Genomic DNA, 16,684 nt, shown 5'->3' on the forward strand with positions numbered 1-16,684 from the left:
AAGCGCCGGTGGGAGCGAATACTCGGCGGATGGCAGTGATTAGACTGGCTTTGGTGTTGTTGGAGGTCATGTTGGTGATGTTCTCAATGTATGACCAAACAAAGTAGTCGGGTTCAGGTTAAAAGAAGAGGGGGCCCCAGTGAGAGAAGGGTACAAAGTCATAGCACTTCTGAAGTCAAGTCCCACTGCCGCACGCAGGGTCTGCCAGCGGCCACTTGATTGCACCAGGGGATCACCACACTCTTCAGCACATCCAGGTATACTTTAGTGTTCTTTCAAGCTGATTTCAAAGACATGAGATGGCATGATGTCACCCTCATTTGAAAGGACACCAAAGACAGGGAGCTGTGCTCTCAAGTGTTGAATCGTCCAGATTTGCATTTTGAGGGTGCTGGCAATGGTCCTGTTGTCATTACTTGGATCGGTAGAGGGCATGAGTTGTACATTACTTATTGAACATTATGTCACTTTTAGACATGACAGAAGGCTCCTATCGCTTTTGGGATTTGTACACAACTGGCCAACTAGTAGATGATCTACAACAACAAAAAAAGCAAACACACCGGTTTTCATCAAACAGAAATGGAACCATGTCGTCTTTTCTAGCGCGACAATTTTATCATTCCATCCTCTGCATATATATATATATATATATATATATATAGTTAACTGTTTCCGAGAAATAAATAAAAACTTAATGAAAAATGGATTTTTTTAACAAATACATTGTTTTTAAAAATGTAGTTCATATTACCTTCCTTCCAACGTAGAAATGTCCGTAAATGGGTTCTCCTAAAATGTTTTCCAATTGAAGCGACATTTTTAAGTTACTTATTCTTCCATTTTCAACTGCAATTTCCTCCCAGTCAAGATATTCTTCGATCAAAGCTGTTTTCCAAGTTCGGATATTCTTGAACGGTTGATAAGAGCAAGTTAGAACTTTCTTCGTATGATGCAAACATTTCGAACCGATTTTCTCGCAAGTAACGATCGTCACTCCGTACAGTGGTTCGTTATCAAACCTATACATCTGGCAGCCATTAGGTTTTGCAATTTTCTCATAGATCGGAATCTTTAGATTTTCACACCCTGAAATAGAATATAAAAATTTTAAGGAATTAATGGCTAACCACTATGACATAAAAAAAAGTGTTGCAATTTGCGGGGTGGGGAAAAGCCTATATTTTAATTGATTACGCAAACACAAGTAGTTTTTTTTATATTGAACTAGCATGGGGGGGGGGCCTTGCCCGGTTTAAAAATACGCTTAAATATATTTTCATTTCATGCAGATTTCGTATTTATTATTACAGAGCCAATTCTCTATGGAATATATGTGTGTGTGTGTGTGTGTGTGTGTGTGTGTGTGTGTGTGTGTGTGGTAGCTTCCTTCAATCTTGACAAACTATGGATACTCACTGTAAGGGTGCCTGCGCATGGAATTGTTTGGCAAGAGTTGAGCAATCTCCAACCACACCTCTCCTGAGTCGGCGTTGTTAAATACCAGTGATAAGTGGAAGTTCAGGAAGACTGGAAACAATGCCGAGATAAGCGGAGAGCACATACAATGCCTAAAATTCCGAAATGGTTACATGGTTACCCATCTGGTATTAGCCAGCTTCAACGTTGCTTAACTTCGGTGATCTGACAAGAACTGGTGTGTCAACATAAAATATATATATATATATATATATACACACACACACACACAAATAAAAAAAATTTCATAGACATAAGGAAATGGTCTAAAACAAAACATGGCGAGTTCGTTCCCACTGTTTGATACCGTTAACAACGGGATGAAAATCTGTTCAGATACATATTACCTTTTGTATTTCTCTCAATACGTCTAATGAAATGCCAATCTGGAACAACAAAATTTGAACAACAAAAAGTCTAAAATTGTCCGAATGGTGTTGAAACAATTGTAACACTATTGAAAAATACAGAAAATGATGCACAAACTTTTTTCCTTGTTATTTTGGTTTTGAAAATGTATCTGAATATTCGATTGCAGAAATGATAATCATGAAGCTTAATATTTTTTTTTTTTTTTACATAGGCGTCACCACTTATCAAGGCCGATAGGCCACTCGAGGATAAGGGTTAAAGAGTGTACAGTAGTCAAAAGGACAATATAGTAATCGATAGTAATGCAAGTTTGGTAAATTTCTTAACTTAAGTGGAACGGCTCATCAGAAACTTGTTCACGTTGGACTTGAAGACAACCATATTATAGATGGCTGGAAAGCAGGAAAACGGAAGATAATTCCACAGGCGTGCAGTTCTAAGAAAGAAGCTTTGATCATGGAATCTATGTTTAGGTTTAAGCACAGATAAAGAGTGGGGGGAATTATTGATAGTGTTTTCAGCTAGACGAGTGTTTCTTGTGAAAGTTTGGCGAGGGGGGACCATAGATTGAAGCTCAGTTGAACACTTTCCATGAAAATAACGATAAAGCAGAGACAAACTCGCAACATCTCCCCTGTGAGATAGAGGTTGCAGCGAAGAGAAAAGGACATCTCCTACCAGGCCACAAAGTCTATTTTGAACCCTATCAAGGCAGGACAAGTCTTTTCTAGCAGCTCCTGCCCATATGTGGCAACAGTATTTAATCCTTGGACATATCTGGCTCTTATATAGATAGAGAATTGCATCAGCAGTGAGATATCTACTGGATCGATAGAAGGATCCAACCACTTTTCCAGTGGCCTTGGCAACAGATTTGATGTAAAAATTCCATTTAAGATCAGGAGTAAAGGTCAAGCCCAGAAGCCTGTCAAAACTTGAGGCCTCCCCAAGACGAGAGCCATTCATTTTAATTGATGCCAGATGGGGATCAGAACGTTGATGATGTAAAGATATAAGGTTGGTTTTAGATGCATTAAAAGTAACCAGCCACTCCTTTCCCCATTGTACAACGTGATCAAGATCAGAGGAGAGAGAATCGGAGAGAACTTGGTCATTTACTGTCTTAGATGTGCTACCATAGATGGTAGTGTTATCAGCATAAATGTCTACGAATAGGATTTGATTTGGAAGATCATTAATGTAGATCAGGAAAAGAGTTGGGCCCAGGATGGACCCCTGAAGGACTCCAGCATTAATACTGTGAGCTTCTGATTTTTGCTCATCAACTACTACTCTTATGAACCTATCAGAGAGAAATGATTTAATAATTGAGAAGACATTTCCAGCTATACCATAGCTAGAGATCTTGTGAAGTAAACCTTTATGCCATACCCTATCAATGGCCTTTGGTATGTCAAGAGCAATTGCCCTAGAAAGGTTGCCTCTGTCGAGAGATTCGCTAATCCTATGAGATATAACTGTAAGCACATCTGCTGTAGATCTAGCAGAACGGAAACCATATTGTGTGTCACTAAGAAGGTTATTTTTGCTGAGATGGTTGATTACTTCTGTATTTAACACAGATTCCAGCAACTTACTCATGACGCACAGGAGACTTATTGGCCTGTACTGAGAGGGAGATGAGCGATCACCTGAATTCTTAAATACGGGGCATACTGATAAGATTTTTCAGGGTGACGGGAAGCAATTCTCCTTAAGACAACGTTTAAACAGTTTTGTAAGGATGGGCGCAAGTTCTGGTTGAAGTCTTTTGAGTACTATAATTGGAATACCGTCAGGGCCGGTTGCTTTACTGGAATCAAGGTTTTTGATTAGCTTGGCAACATCACGTACAGAGATTTGTATATCACATAGCGTGTTTTCTGATACAGGAGGAAATATTGGGGTTGGCGGCCTTGGTTGCAAAGGGTAGAATTAGCTGCAAAGTTCTTGGCGAAGAGTTTGGCTTTGTCTGATGCTGACAAGGCTAACTCAGGTCAATTGATGAGGATTCTGTTTGCTATTTGCCAAAACTGGTGGGAACTAAGCCACTGCTCAGCTACTTTGGACTTGATGGATTGAGCATATAACTCTCTTGCATTCTTTATTACTTTCTTACAATGGTTGCTGGCAGTCCTGAAAGCGGCTTTAGTTTCCATACATCTATTACGTTGGAAGCAGTGGAAAAAGTGATGTCTGTGCGCAATAGCAGGAGCACATTCTGGAGAAAACCATGGCTGGCTGTTAGGTTTTTGCTGGAACTTTTTCGAGGGTATGAAATGGTCTATACCTCCAATTAACCATTCCATCAGGTCTGATACTATAGACGATACATCCTTTTTAAACATGGAACGCGGAGGAAGATCTGATATAAATGTACAGAAACTATCCCAGTCAGCCATAGTGTATTGATATACTGTACGATGGAGAGGTATGTCTGAGGACTTATTACATTTCATTTTTATCTTAATTGATACAACTGAGTGGTCGTAAGATCCAAGAGGAGACAGAACGGAAACTGAACATAGTTCAGCGCAAGTTGTGAGAAAAAGGTCTAGGAGACTCGCATACTGGCCGTCATTGTCGGGCACACGGGTGGGTTCGTGAACAATCTGAGTGAGGTCATAAGCAATGGAGAAATCATGACAGAACCTCCCCTCATCATCGGTCTTGTTTAAGTGGGTCAACCATTCCACATTATGAACATTGAAGTCTCCACATACATGAATGTTAGCTGAAGGATATGCTGATAGAACTTGGTCAATTTTCTCAGATATGCTTTTAAAGATAGTAACTCCGCTGTTATGGGGGCGATAGAGAGTAAATATAAATGCGGTAGTGTGAGCTAGTGCAACCCGGAAGCACATATAGGGTAAGTTAGGATCTTCCCTGGAGATGTCCCTACCATATGGAAAGTCATCTTTAATATAGGCACATATTCCATGCCCATGGCGATCTTGGGGGTCAGATTTGGAAGTTAAGTTAGAGTATCCTTTAATTACGAACTCATTTAGGGAAATAGTCTGTCCAATTCCGGTTTTGCTTAAAAATAAAAGGTCTGGTTTAGTCTCCTGTAATTGTGTTTCAACCTCTGGAAGGTTAGAACGTAGACCCCTGATGTTGGAGAAGGAAACATGGTAGTGGGGGTCTACGTTGGAAGATTCAGATCATGTATTTTTTATTGAAACTTGTCCTGATGGAATTTTGGAGTTTGTGTGAACTAGATCGTCAGACTTGCTTAGAGCAGGACAGAGAGGGGAAACTAAGAGAGAAAAGTAACAAAGAATTTTTTTTTTTATAGAACATGATAAGGTAAAGTCGTAACAATTACCCACTAGTATGGCATCGAGAGAAGCTACTGCACGGTCCAGAATCCATTCACCAAATGGCAATACAGCAGCACCCGTACTTTGCACATGCTGATAGGACAGCCTCCTTAGTGGTTAATCCAAGGTTTGGGTCCCTGACTATCAGGTGGATAACGTCAGCCCAGATAAAACGTTTACCTCCAGCACTCTTAATAGTGACATGGCTACAAGGATAGACATAGAAACAGAAAATTTCCGCCATGTCTGTCGACTGTTCACGCAAAATACTACCAACCTAGAATACAGCTTTTTCTTCTCCCTTTGTCAGGAAAATCACTCACTAAAAAAAATGAGGACTGAGTGACAAATAAAGAGAAGCGAGAGTAACGGAAGCTGCCGACAACGCTTCCACAAAGCGTTCTCTACTTTCCTATTTGAGTCAATTTACTTGGCTTCATTTTTATTGATATATGTACATTGCCATTATTGATATATTAAACCTTTGGATAAAAAATACTTTATTTATATAAAAAAAAATCTGTTTAAACTTCATATTGCGTAATATTTTAATTTAATATAATTTAAAGCTTTTTAAAAATAATTATTTTTTAGAATTCTGTTTTTTTGTTGTAATTGAAATAATTATATTACCGAGAAGAAAAAAAAATCAAGAAAATTTTTTTTTTTTTACATAATAATATTGATTTTATGTCCAATTTTATTTACAACTTTAAGGTAAGTGAAATAAATAACGAGATTATATATATATATATATAGAGAGAGAAAATAAAAAGGAACAAACCGTATATATGTGTTCACCAACGTTTCGTCTTTATTTCGAGACTTCCTCTGGGTGAAATAAAGACGAAACGTTGGTGAACACATATATACGGTTTGTTCCTTTTTATTTTCTCTATTTTGTCGGAATACTATTTCCATTATTTTCATCATATATATATATATATAGCTGTGAAATATAATGCTCCCTATCTTGGGTTGAGCATATTGGGAAATGATATACAAATTGCTATTAGCATATTAAGCGACGCTCTTTGTGTAAACAAATCGAGCAGAGGCGTTTGGACGATGTCAAACATCGTTAATTCATTACCCACACAGCATCAGCCGTATAGCGTAATGATGAGAAGCCTAGACTGTCATTTGGGTGGTCAGCTTTCGATCCTGGCTTGAGGCAGTTGCCTGTCTAGTCACACTGATGAGCTGTGAAGCAGCGAAACAGTACTGTATGTGGATGACTATATATATATATATATATATATATATATATATATATATAATGAGAATAATGGAAATAGTATTCCAACGAGATAGAGAAAAAAGGAACAAACCAAGTTATGTGTTCATCAACGTTTCGTCTTTATTGTAAGACTTCTTTCGGATGAATGAAATTAAGAAAATAAAATACCAGTACAATATTTGAAAAAATATTTTTGTTATAACAAAATGTATGATTTTGTTCTATTTCAGAATGAAAAAAAAAACGTTATTGGAAATTCAACAAAGGTATAGCGCTGTGAAAGAGAGTAATATTTCTTTAAAACATCATATAGCCGTTAATATATTTAAAAGGATATGATACAATTCATATTCTTTTTGCAACAAATTATCCATTATAATTCTAATAGGGATGTGCAACTGAAATGAAATGAGTGTATTTTTGTTATGTAATTTATTGACTGATTATATGCATTAATTATTATAGGGTGTGTGTTTTATCGTGTGAGAAAGTTAACATGTGTCTAAAATTAAATTATGTTTTTTAATAGGAGTTTACTTATTAATGGCGATAAATTATAGAAACCTCCACATTGTTTAATTGTGATTTGCAACAAGTGCTGATTCAAGAAGTCTCAGTCGCGGTTTATTTGAAATAAATTTAACTATATTTGTTTGTTTGAAGTCAAAAGTATGATTATGATTCAATGAATGTGAGAATAATGTATTCAGAGAATTGCTTATATTTCTTTTATGTTCGTTGAGCCTTTTTCCTAATCTACATTATGTTTCATCGACATATATATGCTGGGAATTTTGGCAAGGAACAGTGTATATGCCTGCATTGGAAATTGGTTTGTTTCAGAGTTGTTTTGTTGTTTTTACTGTTTGTTTTATAGTTTGTGATGTGGTTTGCATGATTAAAATTTCTAGTTTGTTTAGAGTGTTGCAAATTATTGTATTATTGGTGCGTGTAGGTAAAAGAAGATCTCTGTTCATGAGAGAAGTGTCTGGTGCATACAATTTTTTGCTTATTTACCCTGGAAAATATTTGTGTGGCTTTTTTCTTTGCATTTAATATAAAATATGTGGGGAATTGTAAGGTTTTCAAAGTATTTGTGAGGTATTTGAATTCTTTGTCCAGATATTTTGGACTGTAAATTCTGAATTCACATAGGAAGAAACCAGTTATCATAGCTGTTTTTATTTTATTAATATGGTGTGAGTAGAAATGTATGTGATCATTTTTGTGTGTAGTTTTGTGGTGGACTTTGAAGAATAGTTTATTATTGGATTTTATAATAAATATGTCTAGAAAAGATAATGAGTGATTGTTTTTGGCCTTCCTATGGATAATCCTCTTTAGTGGAGTATTAGCCTGTCTTCTCTCAGAATTCTCAGAATTCCTGGTGCTTTCAAATTTAGATTACCTCCAAACACAGAATATTTTAGATATATTGACGAGATTTAAATGTTCTTCCTGAAAACACGCACATAGATAGTATTAAAGACAAATTAGACTCGGTTGAACTCTCCATAAAGTTCACCTATGAAACAGAAAACAATCACTCAAAAATCACTAAAAAGTTAAGAAGTAACAAAAAAGCAAAAAAAAGTAAAAAAAATGTAAAAAGTTTTAAAAATAAGAAAAAATTAAGTTCCAAAGTAAAAAAAAAACAAAACAAAAAAGTAAAACAAGAACAATAATAGTAAAAAAATGTTTTAAAAAGTTTTAAAAAGTAAAAAAAAGGTTTTAAAAATATAAAAAAGTAAAAAATATTTTTAAAAAAAGTAAAAAAAAAAAGGTTACCGTACCATTGTATTCAAACTTTTTGTATCCATTTTTACATTTGACAAGAAGTAACAAAAAAGCAAAAAAAGTTAAAAAAATGTAAAAAGTTTTAAAAATAAGAAAAAATTAAGTTCCAAAGTAAAAAAAAGCAAAACAAAAAAGTAAAACAAAAACAAAAAAGTAAAAAACAAAAAGTAAAAAAAGGTTTTAAAAATATAAAAAAGTAAAAAATATTTTTAAAAAAAGTTAAAAAAAAAAAAGGTTACCGTACCATTGTATTCAAACTTTTTGTATCCATTTTTACATTTGACAAGAATTTCAACTTGTTTTTCTGTTGTGATGATGATTTCTTTTTTGCACACAATTTCATATTTAATGTGGAATCCTTCGACTTGAAGCAAAAGAGTGACGGCAACCAAAGCTAAAATGGAAAAAATTTTTTAGATTTCAATATGGACAAACATAATTGGTTTGATTATTTTGTTTTACGACATATCAACCCTTTTCAAATTATTTAATGTCAAATCCAGTAATTTTTGCAAAACTTTTAATGGTTCAAATTCTTTATATGTTCAAATATTTATACATGGCGTTTGGTTTGTGTAATATATTGGGCAGAGTTACTTCCATTTGTAGCAGATGAAAATTACAACAAGCATAAGCAGCAGCTAATTCTCGCGGCTCGAGATTTTAAATCTATTTTCTTCCTGGCATAAAATGTGAAACCGGCAACAAGCTCTCTCTCTCTCTCTCTCTCTCTCTCTCTCTCTCTCTACCGGCTCTGGCTGGCAGCAGACATCATCTGGGCCCATTGAGTTTTGGACTTATGTAAGTACAAACAAGACAACATGACTATCTTCAAATACTGACTTGCTTCCACGTGCGGTTCACACACGTATTCTCTTTTCTACCACGAGACTCTAATCCTTTGCGAGAAGGCGAGTCCATCAGTGAATATGTGATCGCACTCCAAAAATGTTGGAGCATTGCAACTTTGAAGAAAAAGTAAATGAACACATACGTGATCAATAGGTGGTGGGAGTTAAGGACAAAAAGATACGAGAGCGCTTGCTTGGCAAAAGTTTGCTAACATTGAATAAGGCCATTGAAAAAGCAGTGTCCATGGAATCTGCAAGGAAATATTTCAAGTTAATGCTGGGAGCACCGATCAGTGAAAGTGAAACGTCCGTCCACAGGTTTTTTTGATTTTTTATTACATGGAAGTCACCACTTATTAAGGCCCGGAAGCCACTCGGGGATAAGGGTTATTGTGTGTGCAGTAATCAATGGGATAGTATCGTAGTAATCATTAGTATTGGAGATTTGATAAAGTGTCTTACTTAAGGGGGGCGGTTCATCAGGAATTTGTTTATGTTGGACTTGAAGACATCCAAGTTGTAGTCAGGTGGGAAACAGGCAGACAGAAGAGAGTTTCACAGGCGTGTACTTCTAAAAAAGAAGCTTTGTTCATGGAATCTACGTTTTGGCTTTGGTACAGTTAAAGAGTGGGGAAAATTTTTCTGTTATCGTTGTGGACGCACTGCCCACCAGACGGACAGGTGCCAGTTTAAAAACAAGGAATGTTTTAAATGTAGATGGATTGGACATACTCCAGTAGTAAACAATAAACTTACTCTGCTTGAAAGATGGGAGGCAACGACCTGGGAGAGTGGACCTCCTAGGATTACCCAGGACCACACCTCAGCCTGACAAATGCAAGTTCATTTCCTACTCAAAAATAGCCAAGACTCTGTCAGGCTGAGTGCCGAGGACGTATCCTTGATTAGTGTGAATATAATCTACTCAGACTAAGTAATCAAGCAGTTTAGTATCATGGCTTGAAATTTTTTTATTCAATCCAGACGTTATGGGATCTGACAGGTATGTCCACTCTGTCAAAAGGAACCTGAGAGCAATCATAACTAGGGATCATTTTACATTGTCCGAGACTCCCAACTTGGGGTCTCATCACTGGATGCACTTATCAACAGATGAAAATATCAATAACTCCTCGACTTAACATTAACATGCATAGACAACATGAACTGATACACATGTATTGAGAACATTGCAAAGGCTGCTGGAAAGAAAGCGGTTTTCCTGTAGCTTGCTAGAAGACTACTCACACCTGAGAGTATCCTGTACCTCTACAAAGCCACAATTCACACGAGAGTATTGTTGACCACATCTTGGCTAGATCATCCACCACTAACCTCTCCCTCTTAGCCAGAGTCAAGAAATGAATCTCCAGTCTAATAGATCCCGCACTGTTAAGCTCCAAACCCTGTCCCATCGCCACAATGTTGCCTGTGCCTATTTTTTATTTATTTTTTTTATTACATTTTCACCCCAAACAAGGCACATTGCCACTTTGTTGTAGGTACTGTGTAGGAAGTTGGGCAGCAAGATGTCGGTTCACGTTATACTTGAACTTCTGCATGTCAGTACAGTTGGGGAAGCAGGGATCCAGAAGGGAATTCCAAAGTCTAGCTGTTCTGGGGAAGAAACTACTGGAGTAAAAGGCTCTCTTGCATCTAGGGATCTCTACTGTGAAGGGGTGGGATTTAGCTGCCTGTCGATGTGTGTTGGGGGTATTTACGTCAAGGGGGCACAAGTGTTGCAGTTCGTCAGAGCATTCACCGTTAAAGTACTTGTAGAACAGGCAAAGGGATGCAATATTTCGTCGATGGGACAGAGGCTGAAGTTTAGCTGACAGTTCAGGACATATCAGATTGGCGACTCTCTTTTGAACCTTGTCTTGGAGCAAGGGACTAGCAGCAGATGCACCATCCCAAATATGACAACAATACTCTATACATGGGCGAATAGTGGCCTTATAGAGGTATAGGATACTTTCAGGCGTTAATAGCTTTCTAGCACAGTAGAGAGCCCACCTTCTTCGTAGCGGTCCTGGCGATGTTCTCAATGTAATTGTTCCAACTCATGTTTCCTGTGAAGGTTAGGCCGAGGAGTTTAAAAGATGTACTTTCAGATAAAGAGTCATTGACTATCGCTATTGGCGGTAGGGAAGGTTTCTTGTAATTATTGAAGGAAACAAGTTTAGTCTTGGCAGCATTGAAGGTGACCATCCATTTTTGTCCCCATTCCACTACGGATCCGAAGTCATCCTCTAGTGTTTCTGCCATTTCTTTAGATATGTGTTCATTTGTTTTCCTGTCGTGTCTGTTATAGAGCGCAGTGTCATCAGCATACATACCCATCTCACAGACAATTTTGTCAGGGAGGTCATTTATGAATATTAGAAATAACAGAGGTCCAAGGATAGACCCCTGAGGCACTCCCGCATTTATATCATATTGTTTAGATGTACGACCGTCAAGGACAACCTGGATTTTTCTCTTATCTAAGAAGGATCTAATTATGTTAAGTATTCTTCCAGTGATGCCGTATGATCTGATTTTCTTGAGAAGACCTTGATGCCATACCCTGTCAAAAGCCTTAGATATATCTAGAGCTACTGCTCTATCCTCCCACGCTTTGTTCAGTGACTGGTATATACATTCTGAGATTACAGTTAGGATGTCTGCTGTGGAACGGGCTTGCTGAAATCCATATTGTTGGTCAGTCAGAAGTTTAGCATCTGTAAGGTGATGGACTAGAGCTTGGTTAATTATGGTCTCTAATATTTTGGCGAAAAGTGGGAGGAGGCTAATAGGGCGATAATTTACTGGGTCAGTTCTTTCACCAGAATTCTTGAAAACTGGTACTATAGAACCAGTTTTCCAGCAGACAGGAAAGCAAGATTCATTAAGGCCTTTGTTGTAAAGTTTGGAGAGAACTGGAGCTACTTCGGCGGCGCACTTTTTTAATAGCACAGCTGGGATGAGATCAGGACCACATGCTTTTGCAGTGTCAAGCTTTCTTATGATAGCATGCACCTGAGCAGGGGTGATTTTCAGATCGTCTAGTGTGGCGTCTGTCTGCAAAGGAAAGTCAGGGAGGGGGTGGTTAGCAGAGTCCAGTGTGGAGTTGGAGGCAAACCGTCTGGCAAGCATGTTAGCCTTCTCAGTTGCTGAACAAACAACCTCATAAGTATTTTAACGGAATGTGCTCCGATGAACTCATTGTTCTTGTACCTCTGTGACGTACATACTCCCAACAAACCTGTTTAGCACAAAATCCCACCCCTTCACTGTTGAGGTCACTAGATGCAAGAAAGCCTTTTATTCTAATAGTTTTTTTCCCCTTGGACTGCAAGATTTTGGAATTCCTTCCCCGTTTTCTGTTTCCCTGACTGTATAACCCTAGCCCCTCGTTCGGGGGCCGCATCTGTCAGATCCTGGTTCACAGGAGCATACTTGTGATGTACCCCTGGCCGTGTTGATCACCCCCGGCTCACAGGACCATAGATACAACCCAGCAGGGCTACATACTTAATCGTCTAGTGGTGGTCCCCTCAGGGTGACCAGCCCACTATCACTGGTCACTGGAAAATACCGCTCTGATAAATGACTTGTATGCTGCCCTTCTCAGCTGCAATTTGGCCTCGGTGCTGTAACATAATGTGTTTTGATTCAACAGTTAAAAAAAAAATAACTCAGAACATTTCTTGTGAGCAAAAATAATTATTTTAAAGAAAAATCTTCATGTTAAACTTGGTACATGGAGAACTAAATTCCTCGAGTTCTCAATGACTTTCTGGTGCAGGTTGTACAACCTAAGTTCATCTAGTTAATTCCCCAGCTAAGAACAAGAGCTTTTCAACTTAGCTCTTATGGGGGTTTCTGCCCCCCCCCCTCCCAGGCAGGGAAAGGGCGATGTGCACGTCTCGATCCCAGCCAGCAAAAAAGACCCTATTTCTAAAAAGACACTCGTTTTTATAAAACTGGCCTCTTCCCCCTCTGTCATTTGAAGATTACTTTTCTTCTTCTTTTTTTTTTTCTGAATCTCTTTCCCACTATTTTATATTCTTTTTCTTTTCTTTTTCCTTCTCTCTCTTCAACTCAAATTACTTTTCTATCTCTCTCTTTTCTTTCCAAATATATACTAAGTCAATGTATTTATTTATCTGTCCAAATCAACTTATCAGCTCACTCGTGCATTTTCCAAGTTTCGTTTCCTGCCCACTTGGTGGTCTTGACATTTAACTAGACCAGGTGACTTTATGACAATCTTTTCCAGCCAATAGAGCAGACCTCTCGTCGCCATGTCAACTTCACTTCTCTTTTCTGTTTATCATATCAACAATAAAACATATTCCAGACTTTTGGAGAAAAAGATAAATTTCTCATACCCCATGCCGAACACCCCACCAACTCTTAGCCTGTAGCAAGTTAAGTTGGTATTGCTCGGGCAGTTAACATCGTTACAACTGTACTGACACGCAGAAGATAAAATTTAATGTGAACAAACATCTCGCACATCTCCTTGCATTGTCCCCTATAAACATGGTCCCAAATACGTCAAGGATCAGAGTTCATATAGAAACGTTGATTTAATTTGAATAAAATAAAATACACATCAAGTGCGCTTGAAAGCCAAATACAACTTTATATTAGGAAAATAAACAAATATTTTATTTGTTTGAAATTTATCACAAATATATTTCAAAGGTTTACTCCATCTTCAGTATGAAGTCTTCTTTCTCCAACTTTGCAACATGGCAAGGAAGAAGAAAAGGAAAAAAAAGAAGCAAAACAACATACTGAAGATGGAGTATACCTCTGAAATATATTTGTTATAAATTTCAAACAAGTAAAATATTTGTTTATTTTCCTAATATTACGTTGTATTTGGCTTTCAAGTGCACTTGATGCGTATTTTATATAGTTACTTTTGTTTTTTACATAGGCGTCACCAATTATCAAGGCCGAGAGGCCACTCAAGGACAAGGGCAAGGGTTAAAGAGTGTACAGTAGTCAAAAGGACAATATAGTAATCGATAGTAATGGAAGTTTGGTAAATTTGTTAACTCAAGTGTAACGGCTCATCAGAAACTTGTTCACGTTGGACTTGAAGACAACCATATTATAGACAGCTGGAAAGCAGGAAAACGAAAGACAATTCTACAGCGTGCAGTTCTAAGAAAGAAGCTTTGTTCATGGAATCTACGTTTAGGTTTAGGCACAGATAAAGAGTGTGGGGAATTATTGATAGTGTTTTCAGCTAGACGAGTGTTTCTTATGTCCAAGTGACTATTTGGGGGAAAACAAGAGTAGAAAAAAAAACGTTTAGTATCAATCCTACATTTTTCCCATCTAATCTATATATCTTTAAGTGTGTGTATATGTGTGTGTGTGTGTGTGTGTGTGTGTGTGAGGACAATTCTAAACCCATACACTTAACAAATTTTTGATCTACAGACTTGAAATTTGGTTTATAGAGTATTCAGATATGTGGAAAACTTCTTAATTGGTTTTCATTGGGGAAAAAGGGTTGCTAAGGAGTCAAAATTTAAAAAATAGTACTTTAGGTACCTCCAATGCGCGCTACAATTTTAACCCCCTCCTTTATGCAACACGATGTAACTTTAATTTAATTTATCATCCTAACTTTTTTTACTATTTAAGAGAAGAAACTTTAAATAAACTGCTAATATCTTAAAAAATTTTTTACAGCATACAAAAATAATGAAACTGCGAGACAAAAATCGTGTTTACATAATCGATACTTTAGAACAACGTTCATATGTAGTGACGTTTTTTAAGCCGTAGACATACCCATGTTTTAAAAATCTACCAAAATTCAAATAATAGTCATAATTTCCTGAAATTTTCGATATTTATTCATTATTAAATAAACTTACATAATAAAAGTATGTTTCGTTAAATATATTGCAGAATTTTTTTTTAGGTGTTCTACCCCCCCCCCCATATTTCACGTTACGAAAACTAAAAAAAATAAATGTAGGTCGATAAAAATTTCAACATTTTTTAAAACTGAAAAGATCAAATCATTAAAAAATAGTTATATATATATATATATATATATATATATATATATATATATATATATATATATATATAATCCCGTTATCTATTTCACTTACCTTAAAGTTGTAAATAAAATTGGACATAAAATCAATATTATTATGTCAAAAAAAAAAAAAAAAAAAAAAAAATTCTTGATTTTTTTTCTCGGTAATATAATTATTTGATTTACAACAAGAAAAAAACCAGAATTCCAAAAAATAATTATTTTTAAAAAGCTTTAAATGATATTAAATTAAAATGTTACGCGATATGAAGTTTAAACAGATTTTTTTTTTATAGAACAGGTTTCCAATAATAAAAAAAATATATTCATATAATAGAATATATGACTCTTGAGATAATAAAAATTGCAAAAACAAAATCGACTAAAAAAATTCGTTTGGATTTGATTATTTAAAATGACAGAGGGTGATATTCAAATTTTGTGCATTTTTTCTAAAAAAATATGGAGGCATGTAAGCATCATCATCTTTAGATACATGTATCAACAGAACAGGTTAAAATTAATTTTATCGTTTGTGTACTTCGTTATTAAAAATCTATTTGCTTTACAAAAGGTAAGTCATATTATTTTTAATACATTTTTATTGTTCATTTTTTTTTATTGTATGTTTTATTTATTCAGAAATTTCTGATAAATTTATCGTCTAATATATAAATTTTGAATTTTTGCGAGCTTTTTTTCTTATATCTTCAAATCATTAACACGGACTAGTTGTTTTTCGTAATATATGAGAAATTACTTTTTTGTGAACTTATGCACTTATTTTACCGTTCTAAAATAATAACGATAGTAAAATAACGTTATTTGCAAATAAATTTTATAGTACTAATGCTCTTCCATAGAAATTACAATAAACACACGAACTGATGACGTCGCGTTTTTTTTGTTTAGTTTGATGACGTAGTACACAACATTTTGGAGGTACCTATTGTTTTACAAAAGATAAGTCTTATATTGTTTTTTTTATACATTTTTTATTGTACATTTTAGGACTTAATATTTGTATAGAAATAGCTTATATTAAAAAACAATATTAAAATAAAAACAATAGTAAAAATAAAAAACGTAAAAAAAATAAACAATATAAAAAACATTAATCATTTCATCGTGTTACAGTGGTCTGGTGCATTGTATGTTTTTAAATATAAACAAACGAGCAGATTAATTGATAACCTACTTTTTCTTGTTCGTTTATAATACAATTTCAAGGCAATTGTTAAAGAAAAATTATTATAACTAAATTTCATTTTTTAAATGACAGAATACATTTATTTATTGTATTGGGAAAAGTGTAAGTCAAACGGATTAATAAATACATTCAATTATTAATTTTTCTAAATCAATATAATATAAATGTAAATATGAAAATCCGATAGCAAAATAACCATACTTCCACATAAGTATTGTAGTGCTAATGCTCTTCCATAGAAATTGACTCAGATTACAAATGATTACGTCGTTCAATGATGACGTTTTACACAACAGTTTGGCGATGCCTATAGTACTTGGGGGATCATCGGATTTTTATTTGTTTGTCAAC

General features: G+C 35.7%; 1 protein-coding gene across 1 annotated transcript in view; it reads right to left on the reverse strand.

Moving 5' to 3' along the window:
- Positions 1 to 16,684, reverse strand: part of LOC145252472 (vitelline envelope sperm lysin receptor-like) — a 28,702-nt gene that overhangs the window by 11,255 nt on the left and 763 nt on the right. Inside the window, exons 2-3 of the mRNA XM_080111895.1 lie at positions 8,459 to 8,608; positions 755 to 1,089 (exon numbers count right to left, since the gene is read on the reverse strand). Coding sequence (XP_079968021.1) covers positions 755 to 1,089; positions 8,459 to 8,608 — 485 coding nt within the window. The remainder of the gene's footprint in view (positions 1 to 754; positions 1,090 to 8,458; positions 8,609 to 16,684) is intronic.

The sequence above is a fragment of the Euprymna scolopes genome, chromosome 29 (assembly GCF_053919585.1).
Source record: "Euprymna scolopes isolate OS-2025 chromosome 29, ASM5391958v1, whole genome shotgun sequence".
NCBI lineage: Eukaryota > Metazoa > Mollusca > Cephalopoda > Sepiida > Sepiolidae > Euprymna > Euprymna scolopes.